Source organism: Alosa alosa, chromosome 2 (genome assembly GCF_017589495.1).
Source record: "Alosa alosa isolate M-15738 ecotype Scorff River chromosome 2, AALO_Geno_1.1, whole genome shotgun sequence".
Taxonomy (NCBI): Eukaryota; Metazoa; Chordata; class Actinopteri; order Clupeiformes; family Clupeidae; genus Alosa; species Alosa alosa.
In genome coordinates this window covers 21,304,639-21,318,282 of record NC_063190.1, presented here as the reverse complement: position 1 = coordinate 21,318,282, position 13,644 = coordinate 21,304,639, and the positions used below count along the sequence as shown (strand labels likewise).

Here is a 13,644-nt window from a genome sequence, read left to right as displayed (position 1 = left end):
TTACCAGGTGTACCTATGTTACCCAGGAGACACGCTGTAAAATTACTCTTATGTAAGATCAATACTTTCCAAGATACAGCCAGTTTTACAGGGGGAGGGGGTGTCGACTTTGTTCGTGCTCTTTTTTTTGTCAAAGTTCACAAGCCCACAGCGCAAGAACTAAACCATGTAGGAGACTCAAATCTTGCATGCTGGTACATAAATAGGAATAGTATGTAGCAAAATCGTCACGTTTGGTCTGGATAATCCTGCATGGTCATAGCTGTCTCTCAAAGTTGATACAAATTTTATTGCAGTTTTTGGCTGGGCTCTGTTTAAGCCTTCAGAAGACATATTTGTACTCAACATAGGCTCTTGATTTATTTTCCTTACTTCCCTTTCCTTCCTTAATTCAACTTTGCATAATCTTCTTCAATTTATGTAAAAAGGATTTTTCATGAAATTAAAACAAACATTAGAATAATGGATCCGGACACATTTCGGTAATGAGAATTCACTGTGATTTTTGGTTAAATTGCTATGAAATAGTGTTATAATAATGATAGTAAAAAACATCTGTCCCTATAGTATTCTTTACTGTCTTTGTAGAAAATATCATAGTTACTATTAATAAAATATTGTTTTCAGAAAATAGAACCTGGACATGTTAACCACAGCTTCATGAGAATCACCCACTGAAATGTTGTTATATCTTTTTGAACATACTCTAAACAAAATGTTAACAGTATTTGACAACATATATAAATGATTCCTGTTGTCTTGAATACGAAGCCAAAGTTATGTTAGAAAATAAAGAAATATCTGAAAATTACTATATAGCCTAATAATAAAATCCAGGGCAGCCAGGTGACTAACATCACCACTATCTTGTAATATTAAAGGTGCAATATGTAAGATGTTTACCTTAATATAACCTCTATGAAGTCAATTTGATGGTAAACGAACTTGTAATAGGGGAATCGTTCACCCAGCATAGCCATAGAGCACAGCAGTAGCGGGTCGTTACTGAGAGAACCAGCAATGCAACTTCCTGAATTTCCGAAGACATCTCTCGAGAATCGTGAAACATTACCATTTCAGTAGATACAGCTCTTTGGAGATAGTTTTTACCTCTTATTAGTCCTTTGCGTCCTCCACAATAAAAGCATTTCCATTGTGTACAGGGGGAACAAGCCATGAGAAATATTTACACACACACACACACACACACACACACACACACACACACAGAGATGGACGGACCTGATTACAGTGCCTTCTGTGCAAGGCTACCAGGCCCCAGCTGTCACATCCAGTGCCTTAATATTCCCAACTGAGAGAGACATTCAGTTATAATGGTATACCTTCTATGCATTTTTGGGCTTGCACTCAACAAATATTTATTAGATTGTTTCCATCGCATGCGTACCGGTACTTCTAATACAGCTAACCTTTCTGGAATAAAATAACTTTTGGATTGTGCAGGTAAACAACTGAATATATGTATCAGGCCAGTTTTAATCCTGATGAGCTCTTCCTCCTTCAGACATACGCATTCTTTTCATATTGACTACATGTGCTCTCTGATAGAGATCTGCTGGTCTTGTGAGATCTTGTGTGGGGCTGGGGTGGAAGTGCTCTACAGAAGAAAAAAAAGAGAGTATAAGGGGAAACTTAAATGTGCATGAGTGTTGTATTCACAACATAATATGGATAGACACACACATTTTGTTTTCTGCTGTCTCCAGGTTGCAGGTGCATAGCAAAAGGGACCCACTGCAGAGAGCAAGCACAGCTGAGCTCCAGCCAATATACAGACCCTTTCCAATCTCATACCTGCATACATACAATACAGATAATACTCAGCAAATAATTAGCAACTTCAATTCAATAGGTTCCTTCACAAGGTCATTAATCGTGAACCTAGATTTCCCTTACTTGTGAAAGTACTACTACTTGTGTTATTTTGCATGTTGACAATGATGATTATCAGTAGTAGTAATCTGTGTTTACACAGGATTACTAATAAATACTCCAGGAAATAAAGTTCTAGAAAGGGTGATGTTTGAAAAGAGAAGAGGTTTTATGTTCAAAGTTTCTAAACAAACTCACTTAATTCCTGGATAGAGTGGGTCAAAAAACTCCTGAGTGATGGTGAAAGCATACCAAGACACTGCAACCATTGTACATAGGCCTAAAGGAAAAAAATGGTCAGTTCTTTGAAAACGGCTAACAACTGCAACATGGGAATGTTCTCCACTTTTTCCTTACCCTGCAATAGGAAGCATAATCCACCAAGAGTCACAATTCTTCCCTTAAGGATGTAGTTATCTCCTCCCGCATTTGAGCACTGCATACCAAACAAGGTTGAGATGATCCCAAATGTTCCCAACACTATAGCCGAAATCATAAATGCTCGACATGCCTGAATATAACCTTATCAACACACAAACAAACAAACAAAAACGTGACAAAAAAACAGACATACCGTTTTATCCTTCATATGTTATATGCTTGTAAAGTAAACTGAGATACATGATCCGTCGGTAGGTAGGTAGGTAGGTAGCTGGCCTTATAGGTGTCAGGTATTCATCGTCTATTCCTGTCCTTTAGCATTTCGCCAGTCATTTATCAGCAACATAGTTCAGATATGCTACAGAGAAATTTCAGCTGCATGTAACCAGTGTATTGGGCGGTAGCCTATCACAGTACTGAGTAGGCCTACCGCCACTACCACTTTTTTTGTACCATAACTTTTTAAAAAGCTGCCGGTACTCTTTTCTGCCTTTTCCACATCAGGTTCTTGGCAGTTCATAATTGAGCATCATAAAATTCATTATCCAATTTAGTCAATAGGCCTACAGATATCATATTTTCAGTTTATTTGATTAGCCTATAGCATGCAATATTATCATTTGATAAAAAGCTTTTAATTAACCAATCTAGACTTAAAGGAATTATCCGGAGTAAAATGCACTTTAGATCAATTTACGGATGATTGGGAGTACATACGTTGAGTTGACATCCAAATCATGTCATTCGGATGTGTTTCGAGAAAGTTCGATTTTACCGTTTTAGTCAAAACTTCGTTAGCCTGGAAGTGACCGGGCATGTCATTTTAGATCTACAAACGCTATTTTTATACCTCTTCTACAGTTCCAAACAACATTACACTTACGTGGTAGTGAGTAGAGGGTCCCTAAAGCCAAACCGAAGTATCCCGAGGTCTTTATGTGGTCGGATAGAGAGTCCAGAATGAATTTCATCAAGCCAGTACCTTTCCAAATGTTGCCATCTTCAGGGGAAAGTCTGTAGGAGTCGATTGCTGAGTGTGGAGTAACATGCTCTGGAAATTCACAATTTAAAATTAAGCTTTTTAAAAAAACATAGTCCAGTCCATACAACTTCATTTCAATTTCGAAAGACATACTGGACTGTTTTTTTTTTGTGAATTTCCAGAGCGTGTTACTACAGACTTTCCCCTGAAGATGGCAGCAAAGATGGCAACATTTCCGGAAAGGTACTGGCTTGATGAAATTCATTCTGGACTCTCTATCTGACCACATAAAGACCTCGGGATACTTCGGTTTGGCTTTAGGGACCCTCTACTCACTACCACGTAAGTGTAATGTTGATTGGAACTGTAGAAGAGGTATAAAAATAGCGTTTTGTAGCGGCAAAATGACATGCCCTGGTCACTAACAGGCTAACGAGTTTTGACTAAAAACGGTAAAATCGAACTCTCAAAACACATCCGAATGACATGATTTTGATGTCAACTCAACGTATGTACTCCCAATCATCCGTGAATTGATCTAAAGTGCATTTTACTCCGGATAATTCCTTTAAGACCAAACTGCTCTCACATGCTTTCTGCTAACTGTGGCGAGTTATACATTCTGAATCTGCCTTGATAATTATTCTACCTTGTCTTTTATTACTTTTTTTACTACTTTTGCCTTTCTATGCTTTTATTTGTTATTATTGTTTGGTTTTGTTTATGTAAAGCACATTGAATGACCTCTGTGTATGAAATGCGCTATATAAATAAACTTGACTTGACTTGACTTGACATATATCTTAATGTTTTGTGTGCTCTTGAAATGCATGCCTAATGCATGTCATAAAACGTATACCAGATAGGCCTAACTTAGCAATTTAGATTAAAGGTGTTTGTTATAGGCTTATCTAGCCTGTAATTAACAGTAAAAATATATAATGGAAAAATATATAATGGAAGTAACAGTAACATTGTTATTGATCTACTATTTTATTTTTTCCATCCAGTCTCCAATCTGTTTATTTACAAAACCATGGACAGCATAACAATAAACACAATCAATCACTTTTAAAATGCAAATAGTAGCCTACTATTTGCGAGTTTGCATTGTTTCATCAATCTTACCAGGAAGCGCAAGCATCGACTGAAAATCATGACAATTATAAACTCCCAATGAATCGCTGGCGCATGACATCCATAGATTTCCATAGATCGTGGAGGTAGTAATGACACTACCCTCTGTGGTCGACTCCCTCCAGTATTTGTCTTGCAAAGATATTCCGATCGTTGCCCAGCCCAGAAAGCCGAAACAAAGAGCCGCAACTTCCGAAATGTCTCTCATTTTTGTAAGCTTAGCCCAGCTGATCTGATTTTATTAGTATGATTCAAAGGTTAATATGAGAGATCATCACTGACCCTCGAGTGGTCCCTCCAAGCACTTTGACAACAAGCACTTTGACGGTTTCCTGTAGTCTAAATATTGGGAGCCTATCTATCACTATATACGTCATGTTCTGTCAAATATTTACCAAGTTATTGATTGAGCGGGGAGGCTAGGGCTCATTTGAGGCAATCAATGTGCGGTAGGGTGTTACCTATTGATGCATTTAGCCAATGATTACAAATTGGATCCAAAATCAACATGCTTGATTGGACAAACGCTACACTCATGTAAAATATGAAGATGTCACCCTTTAATTGATTTTTTTTTATTTCATTTCAATGCCTGCTTTGATTATGTTGATGTTTAATCAAAGCACAGTGAATTGTATTCCATTTAATGTCAGTTTATTTGTCTAAAGAGACTGACCTTTTCATGTCTGGGTGTGAAGGCAGTGTCTATCATGGAGGGAGTCCCACAGTGTTAGAATAGTCATAGTGTTCTGTGGTCGGGGAGCTGTGGAGTAGAGTATTGCACCTTGGATCAGCATCTACAGAGATCATCAAGTTCATTTGGTAATAAACGTGCCTCCAGATACAATAAATGCATTACTCTAGTCTTGCTACTGGGTACAAATTCCATGATAATGGCATCCAAATCAATGCTTTACATAGCTACCGATAAATGAAACATGTCCACAACATATGCAAATGCTGCGTTGTCTTAGCATCACCCATTCTACTACTTTTGTCTGAAGTGCATGGGGAACTATGTATGTGAGTGCTTCGACACATTAAATGTTAAATATGTGCTTGCCATTACCTGTAAATCCACCAGTCAGGCACTGCTTGAATAAACCTTTGTTGCATACCATGCTAGGGTGAATATACCATGCACTGTGAAAATGTCCAATGCAGTGTTTGACATAAAAAAGAAAATGAGCTTGTTGGACCTCAGTCAGCAGCCTAGAGAGGCTAAGCCTTGTTTTTGTTTGTCCTGAAAGCAGATTTTATGACCTCACAGGAATGACCTAAACAGCAAAGGTGACTGGGGGTGGGGTGTACCTCACTGTATATAACAACCATCTTTGAGGAGTCTGACTCCGAGAAATCACAAGGGGTAGAGTAGTGCTGTCCTTTGAAAGCCTTTATGGCGCATGATTATGGTTCACCATATATCACATACATTAAGGAGGTGTGTGGCCAAAGTACTGCTTGCATATGAAAAACCAGAACAGACATAAACCGACGGATCATGTATCTCAGTTTACTTTACAAGCATATAACATATGAAGGATAAAACGGTATGTCTGTTTTTTGTCACGCTTTTGTTTGTTTGTTTGTGTGTTGATAAGGTTATATTCAGGCATGTCGAAAGCATTTATGATTTCGCTATAGTGTTGGGAACATTTGGGATCATCTCAACCTACAGATGTAAGCTTAGCCCAGCTGATCTGATTTTATTAGTATGATTCAAAGGTTAATATGAGAGATCATCACTGACCCTCGAGTGGTCCCTCAAGCACTTTGACAACAAGCACTTTGACGGTTTCCTGTAGTCTAAATATTGGGAGCCTATCTATCACTATATAGGTCATGTTCTGTCAAATATTTACCAAGTTATTGATTGAGCGGGGAGGCTAGGGCTCATTTGAGGCAATCAATGTGCGGTAGGGTGTTACCTATTGATGCATTTAAACCAATGATTACAAATTGGATCCAAAATCAACATGCTTGATTGGACAAACGCTACACTCATGTAAAATATGAAGATGTCACCCTTTAATTGATTTTTTTTTTCATTTCATTTCAATGCCTGCTTTGATTATGTTGATGTTTAATCAAAGCACAGTGAATTGTATTCCATTTAATGTCAGTTTATTTGTCTAAAGAGACTGACCTTTTCATGTCTGGGTGTGAAGGCAGTGTCTATCATGGAGGGAGTCCCACAGTGTTAGAATAGTCATAGTGTTCTGTGGTCGGGGAGCTGTGGAGTAGAGTATTGCACCTTGGATCAGCATCTACAGAGATCATCAAGTTCATTTGGTAATAAACGTGCCTCCAGATACAATAAATGCATTACTCTAGTCTTGCTACTGGGTACAAATTCCATGATAATGGCATCCAAATCAATGCTTTACATAGCTACCGATAAATGAAACATGTCCACAACATATGCAAATGCTGCGGTTGTCTTAGCATCACCCATTCTACTACTTTTTGTCTGAAGTGCATGGGGAACTATGTATGTGAGTGCTTCGACACATTAAATGTTAAATATGTGCTTGCCATTACCTGTAAATCCACCAGTCAGGCACTGCTTGAATAAACCTTTGTTGCATACCATGCTAGGGTGAATATACCATGCACTGTGAAAATGTCCAATGCAGTGTTTGACATAAAAAAGAAAATGAGCTTGTTGGACCTCAGTCAGCAGCCTAGAGAGGCTAAGCCTTGTTTTTGTTTGTCCTGAAAGCAGATTTTATGACCTCACAGGAATGACCTAAACAGCAAAGGTGACTGGGGGTGGGGTGTACCTCACTGTATATAACAACCATCTTTGAGGAGTCTGACTCCGAGAAATCACAAGGGGTAGAGTAGTGCTGTCCTTGAAAGCCTTTATGGCGCATGATTATGGTTCACCATATATCACATACATTAAGGAGGTGTGTGGCCAAAGTACTGCTTGCATATGAAAACCAGAACAGACATAAACCGACGGATCATGTATCTCAGTTTACTTTACAAGCATATAACATATGAAGGATAAAACGGTATGTCTGTTTTTTTGTCACGTTTTTGTTTGTTTGTTTGTGTGTTGATAAGGTTATATTCAGGCATGTCGAGCATTTATGATTTCGGCTATAGTGTTGGGAACATTTGGGATCATCTCAACCTTGTTTGGTATGCAGTGCTCAAATCACGGGAGGAGATAACTACATCCTTAAGGGAAGAATTGTGACTCTTGGTGGATTATGCTTCCTATTGCAGGGTAAGGAAAAAGTGGAGAACATTCCCATGTTGCAGTTGTTAGCCGTTTTCAAAGAACTGACCATTTTTTTCCTTTAGGCCTATGTACAATGGTTGCAGTGTCTTGGTATGCTTTCACCATCACTCAGGAGTTTTTTGACCCACTCTATCCAGGAATTAAGTGAGTTTGTTTAGAAACTTTGAACATAAAACCTCTTCTCTTTTCAAACATCACCCTTTCTAGAACTTTATTTCCTGGAGTATTTATTAGTAATCCTGTGTAAACACAGATTTGTGTGTAAACACAGATTACTACTACTGATAATCATCATTGTCAACATGAAAAATAACACAAGTAGTAGTACTTTCACAAGTAAGGGAAATCTAGGTTCACGATTAATTTGTAAGCTTAGCCCAGCTGATCTGATTTTATTAGTATGATTCAAAGGTTAATATGAGAGATCATCACTGACCTTCGAGTGGTCCCTCCAAGCACTTTGACAACAAGCACTTTGACGGTTTCCTGTAGTCTAAATATTGGGAGCCTATCTATCACTATATAGGTCATGTTCTGTCAAATATTTACCAAGTTATTGATTGAGCGGGGAGGCTAGGGCTCATTTGAGGCAATCAATGTGCGGTAGGGTGTTACCTATTGATGCATTTAAACAATGATTACAAATTGGATCCAAAATCAACATGCTTGATTGGACAAACGCTACACTCATGTAAAATATGAAGATGTCACCCTTTAATTGATTTTTTTTTTATTTCATTTCAATGCCTGCTTTGATTATGTTGATGTTTAATCAAAGCACAGTGAATTGTATTCCATTTAATGTCAGTTTATTTGTCTAAAGAGACTGACCTTTTCATGTCTGGGTGTGAAGGCAGTGTCTATCATGGAGGGAGTCCCACAGTGTTAGAATAGTCATAGTGTTCTGTGGTCTGGGAGCTGTGGAGTAGAGTATTGCACCTTGGATCAGCATCTACAGAGATCATCAAGTTCATTTGGTAATAAACGTGCCTCCAGATACAATAATTGCATTACTCTAGTCTTGCTACTGGGTACAAATTCCATGATAATGGCATCCAAATCAATGCTTTACATAGCTACCGATAAATGAAACATGTCCACAACATATGCAAATGCTGCGGTTGTCTTAGCATCACCCATTCTACTACTTTTTGTCTGAAGTGCATGGGGAACTATGTATGTGAATGCTTCGACACATTAAATGTTAAATATGTGCTTGCCATTACCTGTAAATCCAACAGTCAGGCACTGCTTGAATAAACATTTGTTGCATACCATGCTAGGGTGAATATACCATGCACTGTGAAAATGTCCAATGCAGTGTTTGACATAAAAAAGAAAATGAGCTTGTTGGACCTCAGTCAGCAGCCTAGAGAGGCTAAGCCTTGTTTTTGTTTGTCCTGAAAGCAGATTTTATGACCTCACAGGAATGACCTAAACAGCAAAGGTGACTGGGGGTGGGGTGTACCTCACTGTATATAACAACCATCTTTGAGGAGTCTGACTCCGAGAAATCACAAGGGGTAGAGTAGTACTGTCCTTGAAAGCCTTTATGGCGCATGATTATGGTTCACCAAATATCACATACATTAAGGAGGTGTGTGGCCAAAGTACTGCTTGCATATGAAAACCAGAACAGACATAAACAGCTTGCACCAAAAATGTGTTGTTTATGAAATATCTATTTATTTAAGGCTGGCACATTCAACGTCCAAACTAGATTATGAAAGCACTTAGATACACAATTAAAAACATTAGATATCCAAAGGTCTTGGTATAAAAGAATCTTTATATGTACAGTGTATTTATATAACTCAAATACTATTAAAAAAAGCATTGTTTGATTTGTTCAGCTTAAGTTTCAGGTCATCTTCAATTACCAACAAGGCAACTTCTTCAGGAAGGTAAATTAAATGAAATGTAATGAATAAAACAATTCATCCTTTTATTTTTTTTATGATTAAGACAACACCTATAAAGCAAAATAATATAACAACATGAAAAACAATTAAGACATGAATTGTATCTCTTGCATAGTTCCCCTCCATAGCCAGCATGGGTATTATTTACAAAAAGTCAACAAAACTGAAAAGGTTTGATTTTACGAATGTAATAAACAGACGTTTGATGAAGAAGAGACGTTTTGGCATTCTTTTTGCATGGTTGTTTTGCTGTTCATGTGTTGTTATGGCAATTTACATCCTCACACTGCGTCAGACATTATACATAAGCATTTCTGACATATTGACTGGGCGGCCCCTGGGACATTACTGGACCAGAATAAGTTGTTAATTGAGTAGGAGGCTGGTATGGGTATGGCCTAGGAAAGGAGAAAACATTTCATTTAGTACACTGAACAGAAGACAAACAGAACACTTAGCATCCTTTAAGGTAAAGAACATATTTTAAAGCAAGCAGGACACACAAAAGCTTTTTGTTAAATACACAAAAGGTAGGATCAAGAAGAATGTTGGTCAGACTAAAGACTGTTTTGTTTTTTGTCTAAGATCTATAGATGACTGATTAACTTATTAACTCACACTTTCTCGTTAGTAGACTCCAGTTTGCACGAACACAGTAGACAACAGCCGCCACAGAGAGCCAGGGTGGCGGAGGACCAGCCAATGTAGAGACCCTGTCCAATTTCATACCTAAAGCACACACAAGATGTACACAATGTTATGAATATAGCATATTAAATAAGATATGAACCCATATAAATCGATAACAGATCTAGAAAATATTTGTCTCCACTATGAATGCAGTTTTTTCAATACAGAGAGCTATTCAGCCATGTACGGGCCTTGGTTGGAGATGTTGCTTGATTTGTTCATACGTATTTTCCAAAAATAAAGTTTAGGAAATACTTCTTACTTTGTTCCTGGATACACTGGATTAAAGAACTCTTGAGTGATGTTGAAAGCATACCACGAAACTGCAATCATTGTACACAGACCTAGGGCAGGCAAAACATTAAGGGCATAATCATATCAGTTGCAAAAAGTTGTTGTAGGCCTACATTCACGTAAACATTCAGCCATTAGGTGGTACCTTGAAGTAAGAAGAATACTCCACCGATTCCAGCAATCCGTCCTTTCAGTACATAGTTGTCTCCAGCCACCTTTGAACACTGCATGCCCACCAGGGTTGCGATGATCCCAAAAAAACCCATTACAATTGAGGCAATCATGAGCGCACGGGATGCCTGGATGTAACCTTAATGAAAGGAGATAACAATGAAAAACCTAAACAAATTATCGATAAAGAGCCTAAAAGAACAAAGTTTTGTATTTTTGAAAACCTCGTTCCTCGAAACCTCGTTTCTCTCTGCACTTTTGAGTGTGTGTGGTGTGTGCGTGTGTGAGTGTGTGTGCGTGTGTGTGTGTGTGTGCGCGGGCGCGCGTGTGTGTAATGTCGAATGTACTAACCTAACAGGTGGCCAGTTCCTAGATAAGATCATAAGAAAACCTATAAACATAAACAAGTTTTCTAAAAAAATATTTTCTAAAACAATTATTTATTGTGGGCACAGCCACAAACACAGACCATCTTGGATTAATTTCCTCCCACATCCCATATTTTCATCATTATGAAAGGTGAGTTCATAAAGTCACTGAAAAATCTTGGATGAAGACAAAACCTCGTTAAAAGACTCCAAAAACGAATGCCCACTTTATTTGACAACGTCACAGTTGATTTTGTACTTGGCATCTCGAAAAACAATTGCGCGTCTGTGGGTGAAGATGAGAAACTGAATCATTTGTAGGCTAATATTCTCATGGACGTAAGTTCATCCTGGTACAGCACTGAGAAGTACGGATAACGTGATGAGGTTCTTAAGGGCACGATTAATGTACCAACTCATGTTGTCCATTAAGTCTACATTATGTTTTTACGTACCAGAAAGGGCGAGCAATGACGGAAAATCACGGCAATTGTGGACTCCCGTGGAGTCCGTTGCGCAGGACATCCACAGGTTCTCGTAAATAGTCGAGGTCGTGATAACATTGCCGTCTACAGTGGATACCCTCCAGTACCGATTTGGCAGAGCCACGCCAACCATTATCCAGCCAAGAAAAGCCAGAAGAAATGCCACTGCTTCCACAATTGGATTCATGTCCGTACCGCTGATTGATATCGAGATGTTTAAGAACCCAGTTCCACAACCTTGCCTTCTTCTCAAGCAAGAAATCCCTTTGCGCGGTCTGTTTGTTGCGCTTTGGTTTGCCCGCACCTTTTCTTCAAAGCATTGAGTCGCAATTTAAACAATGCGCTTCGACATTTAATTTCAAAAACATTGAGTTTGTTGATGCTCGCAAATATTTAACGGTCAATGATTAATTCCTCTCATGCCCTTTTGAAAGTACCGCCCTTCCTCACCACTTTTTCGTTTCCATCCCAACCGAGACCACACAAATGTAACAGGTAGACAATTTATCAAAGCCTTGAACAGCACGGCAGTTCAATGTTCAGCCTAGCCACAGCATCTCGGCTGTGGTTCTAAACGTGATGACAGCGTATCGCTATCAATCATTGAAAAACAAAAACGAGGCTGAAATCCTCTCATAGGCCCTACGTTTTCTGAAACTGCTCGTTAAGCTAACTCTGCTCCACATCTGACAGTACACATAAAAATTGATAAGAAGTTAATAAAGTAGCCCGGGTCATCCTTTTATCGCCCCCACACACACACACCCACAGTGATAACGAACACATTTCCTTTTAGAACACTTCACTGATATCATGGATTTTGACATATTTGCATCTCCCTGTTCATCTTATTTTGTTCACATCAGTCAGTTGAAGGAGGAACGTTGAATAATTGGAAGGACCCTGCACTAATAGGTGGCCCACATTGAACAACGTTGTTATTATTATGAAATATTACATTCTCTCATAGGGACCAATATGTCTGACAATGTCTGACAGAGCTCCACAGACAATATATTAACAACTTTGGTATTGTAAGTTTCTTACCTAGAGAACATCATTCTATACTGTACTGTTGTACAGTGTACTGTTGTGTTGAGAAGGACCTGACTAATACACGTTACTATGATGTCGAATATATTTTCAGCATTTGTAGATGTATACATTTAGAACCATAGTTGGTCTAACATTTTACATGAGATTACTATTCAAGTTTGTTGTTTAAAGAAATAAAGGCATTTTATGATATAGGATGGCCTGCCAGGCTAGCATTTTCTTGCATCTTTACATAGACTCATAATGAAACTTTGCTAGTATTGCCAAAGAACCAAAAAGCTCAGTGACGCATAATTGGCAGTCTTGCATCACTCACTGGCTTTGTAAGAGCAAAAATAACTCAGTAAAGACAAATATATGCTCAATATAACCAACAGCAGATGAATATACCTTTAAAATAACATATACACATACACCGATAATAATCTATTATAGTGAGAATGAGATATTGTAGTATATAGCAAACCCATAGATAATGGACATTATTTTCTCTTTAAAAAAATCTTTGTCATTGTGATTATCATTGTATGAATATCAGTGATAAAAATGATAACGTCAACAACATACCTGGTAAGGCCAGCAGCGACTGAAAATCAAAGCAGTCGTTGGTATTTGTATCAGTGGCACAGGACATCCAAAGGTTCTCGTAGATGGTGGCAGTTGTAATGGCACTGCCATAGTTGGTCGATTCCTTCCAGTATGGATGATATAATGAAATAAAAGCCATTATTGTACTCACAAACCCCACTAAAAGCACCACAACTTGTAATATTTCCTTGGTACTAGTATTCATGACTACTCTAACGGACTGCAGTCGTCTGGTGTTGAATTCTACACCTGTGCACCTTATTTGAATGTGATGACTACAGTAATCTTGTAGATGCAAAAACTTGATTTTTTTTCTTTCATATAAGCCTATTCATCAACAACTTGGATGAACCACTGACTAGCCCACAGCTACTATGTGCTGTTCCCGCCCCAGCCATGCCCATCCACGTGCAAGGTATGGATA

General features: G+C 38.4%; 2 protein-coding genes across 5 annotated transcripts; both read right to left on the bottom strand.

Annotated features, from left to right (window-relative positions):
• Nucleotides 1-1,477: 1,477 nt before the first annotated feature.
• LOC125291097 (claudin-15-like) lies at nucleotides 1,478-6,156 on the bottom strand. 2 transcript variants are annotated; one of them, XM_048237643.1, is made up of 6 exons: nucleotides 6,074-6,156; nucleotides 4,385-4,605; nucleotides 2,251-2,415; nucleotides 2,092-2,173; nucleotides 1,705-1,815; nucleotides 1,478-1,618 (listed from the first exon to the last, which is right to left on the bottom strand). In XM_048237643.1, exons 2-6 carry the CDS (start codon nucleotides 4,599-4,601, stop codon nucleotides 1,522-1,524), a joined length of 672 nt encoding a protein of 223 aa, XP_048093600.1. In that variant the 5' UTR covers nucleotides 4,602-4,605; nucleotides 6,074-6,156; the 3' UTR covers nucleotides 1,478-1,521. The 2 variants fall into 2 exon arrangements, with proteins under 2 accessions (XP_048093600.1, XP_048093601.1); XM_048237644.1 differs by lacking the exons at nucleotides 1,705-1,815; nucleotides 6,074-6,156 and having other exon boundaries at nucleotides 4,385-4,722.
• A 3,193-nt stretch (nucleotides 6,157-9,349) lies between these two features.
• LOC125291095 (claudin-15-like) lies at nucleotides 9,350-13,644 on the bottom strand. Of its 3 annotated transcripts, none has more exons than XM_048237640.1 (5): nucleotides 13,200-13,644; nucleotides 10,698-10,862; nucleotides 10,521-10,602; nucleotides 10,187-10,297; nucleotides 9,350-9,966 (listed from the first exon to the last, which is right to left on the bottom strand). In XM_048237640.1, the coding sequence occupies exons 1-5, from the start codon at nucleotides 13,423-13,425 to the stop codon at nucleotides 9,867-9,869; spliced, it is 684 nt and encodes a 227-aa protein (XP_048093597.1). In that variant the 5' UTR covers nucleotides 13,426-13,644; the 3' UTR covers nucleotides 9,350-9,866. The 3 variants fall into 3 exon arrangements, with proteins under 3 accessions (XP_048093597.1, XP_048093598.1, XP_048093599.1); XM_048237641.1 differs by lacking the exon at nucleotides 13,200-13,644 and adding an exon at nucleotides 11,547-12,125; XM_048237642.1 differs by lacking the exon at nucleotides 9,350-9,966 and having other exon boundaries at nucleotides 10,183-10,297.

Excerpts from the sequence above, each read along its gene's own strand:
- LOC125291097 (XM_048237643.1), bottom strand. The coding sequence starts at position 4,601 with ATGAGAGACATTTCGGAAGTTGCGGCTCTTTGTTTCGGCTTTCTGGGC. Across the intron at positions 2,416-4,384 it reads GTCGATGCTTGCGCTTCCTG|GTTATATTCAGGCATGTCGA; the intron begins GTAAGATTGATG and ends TGTGTTGATAAG. Across the intron at positions 1,619-1,704 it reads GAGACAGCAGAAAACAAAAT|AGCACTTCCACCCCAGCCCC; the intron begins GTGTGTGTCTAT and ends TTTCTTCTGTAG.
- LOC125291095 (XM_048237640.1), bottom strand. The coding sequence starts at position 13,425 with ATGAATACTAGTACCAAGGAAATATTACAAGTTGTGGTGCTTTTAGTG. Across the intron at positions 10,603-10,697 it reads AGTATTCTTCTTACTTCAAG|GTCTGTGTACAATGATTGCA; the intron begins GTACCACCTAAT and ends TGCCTGCCCTAG. Across the intron at positions 10,298-10,520 it reads CCAGTGTATCCAGGAACAAA|GTATGAAATTGGACAGGGTC; the intron begins GTAAGAAGTATT and ends TGTGTGCTTTAG.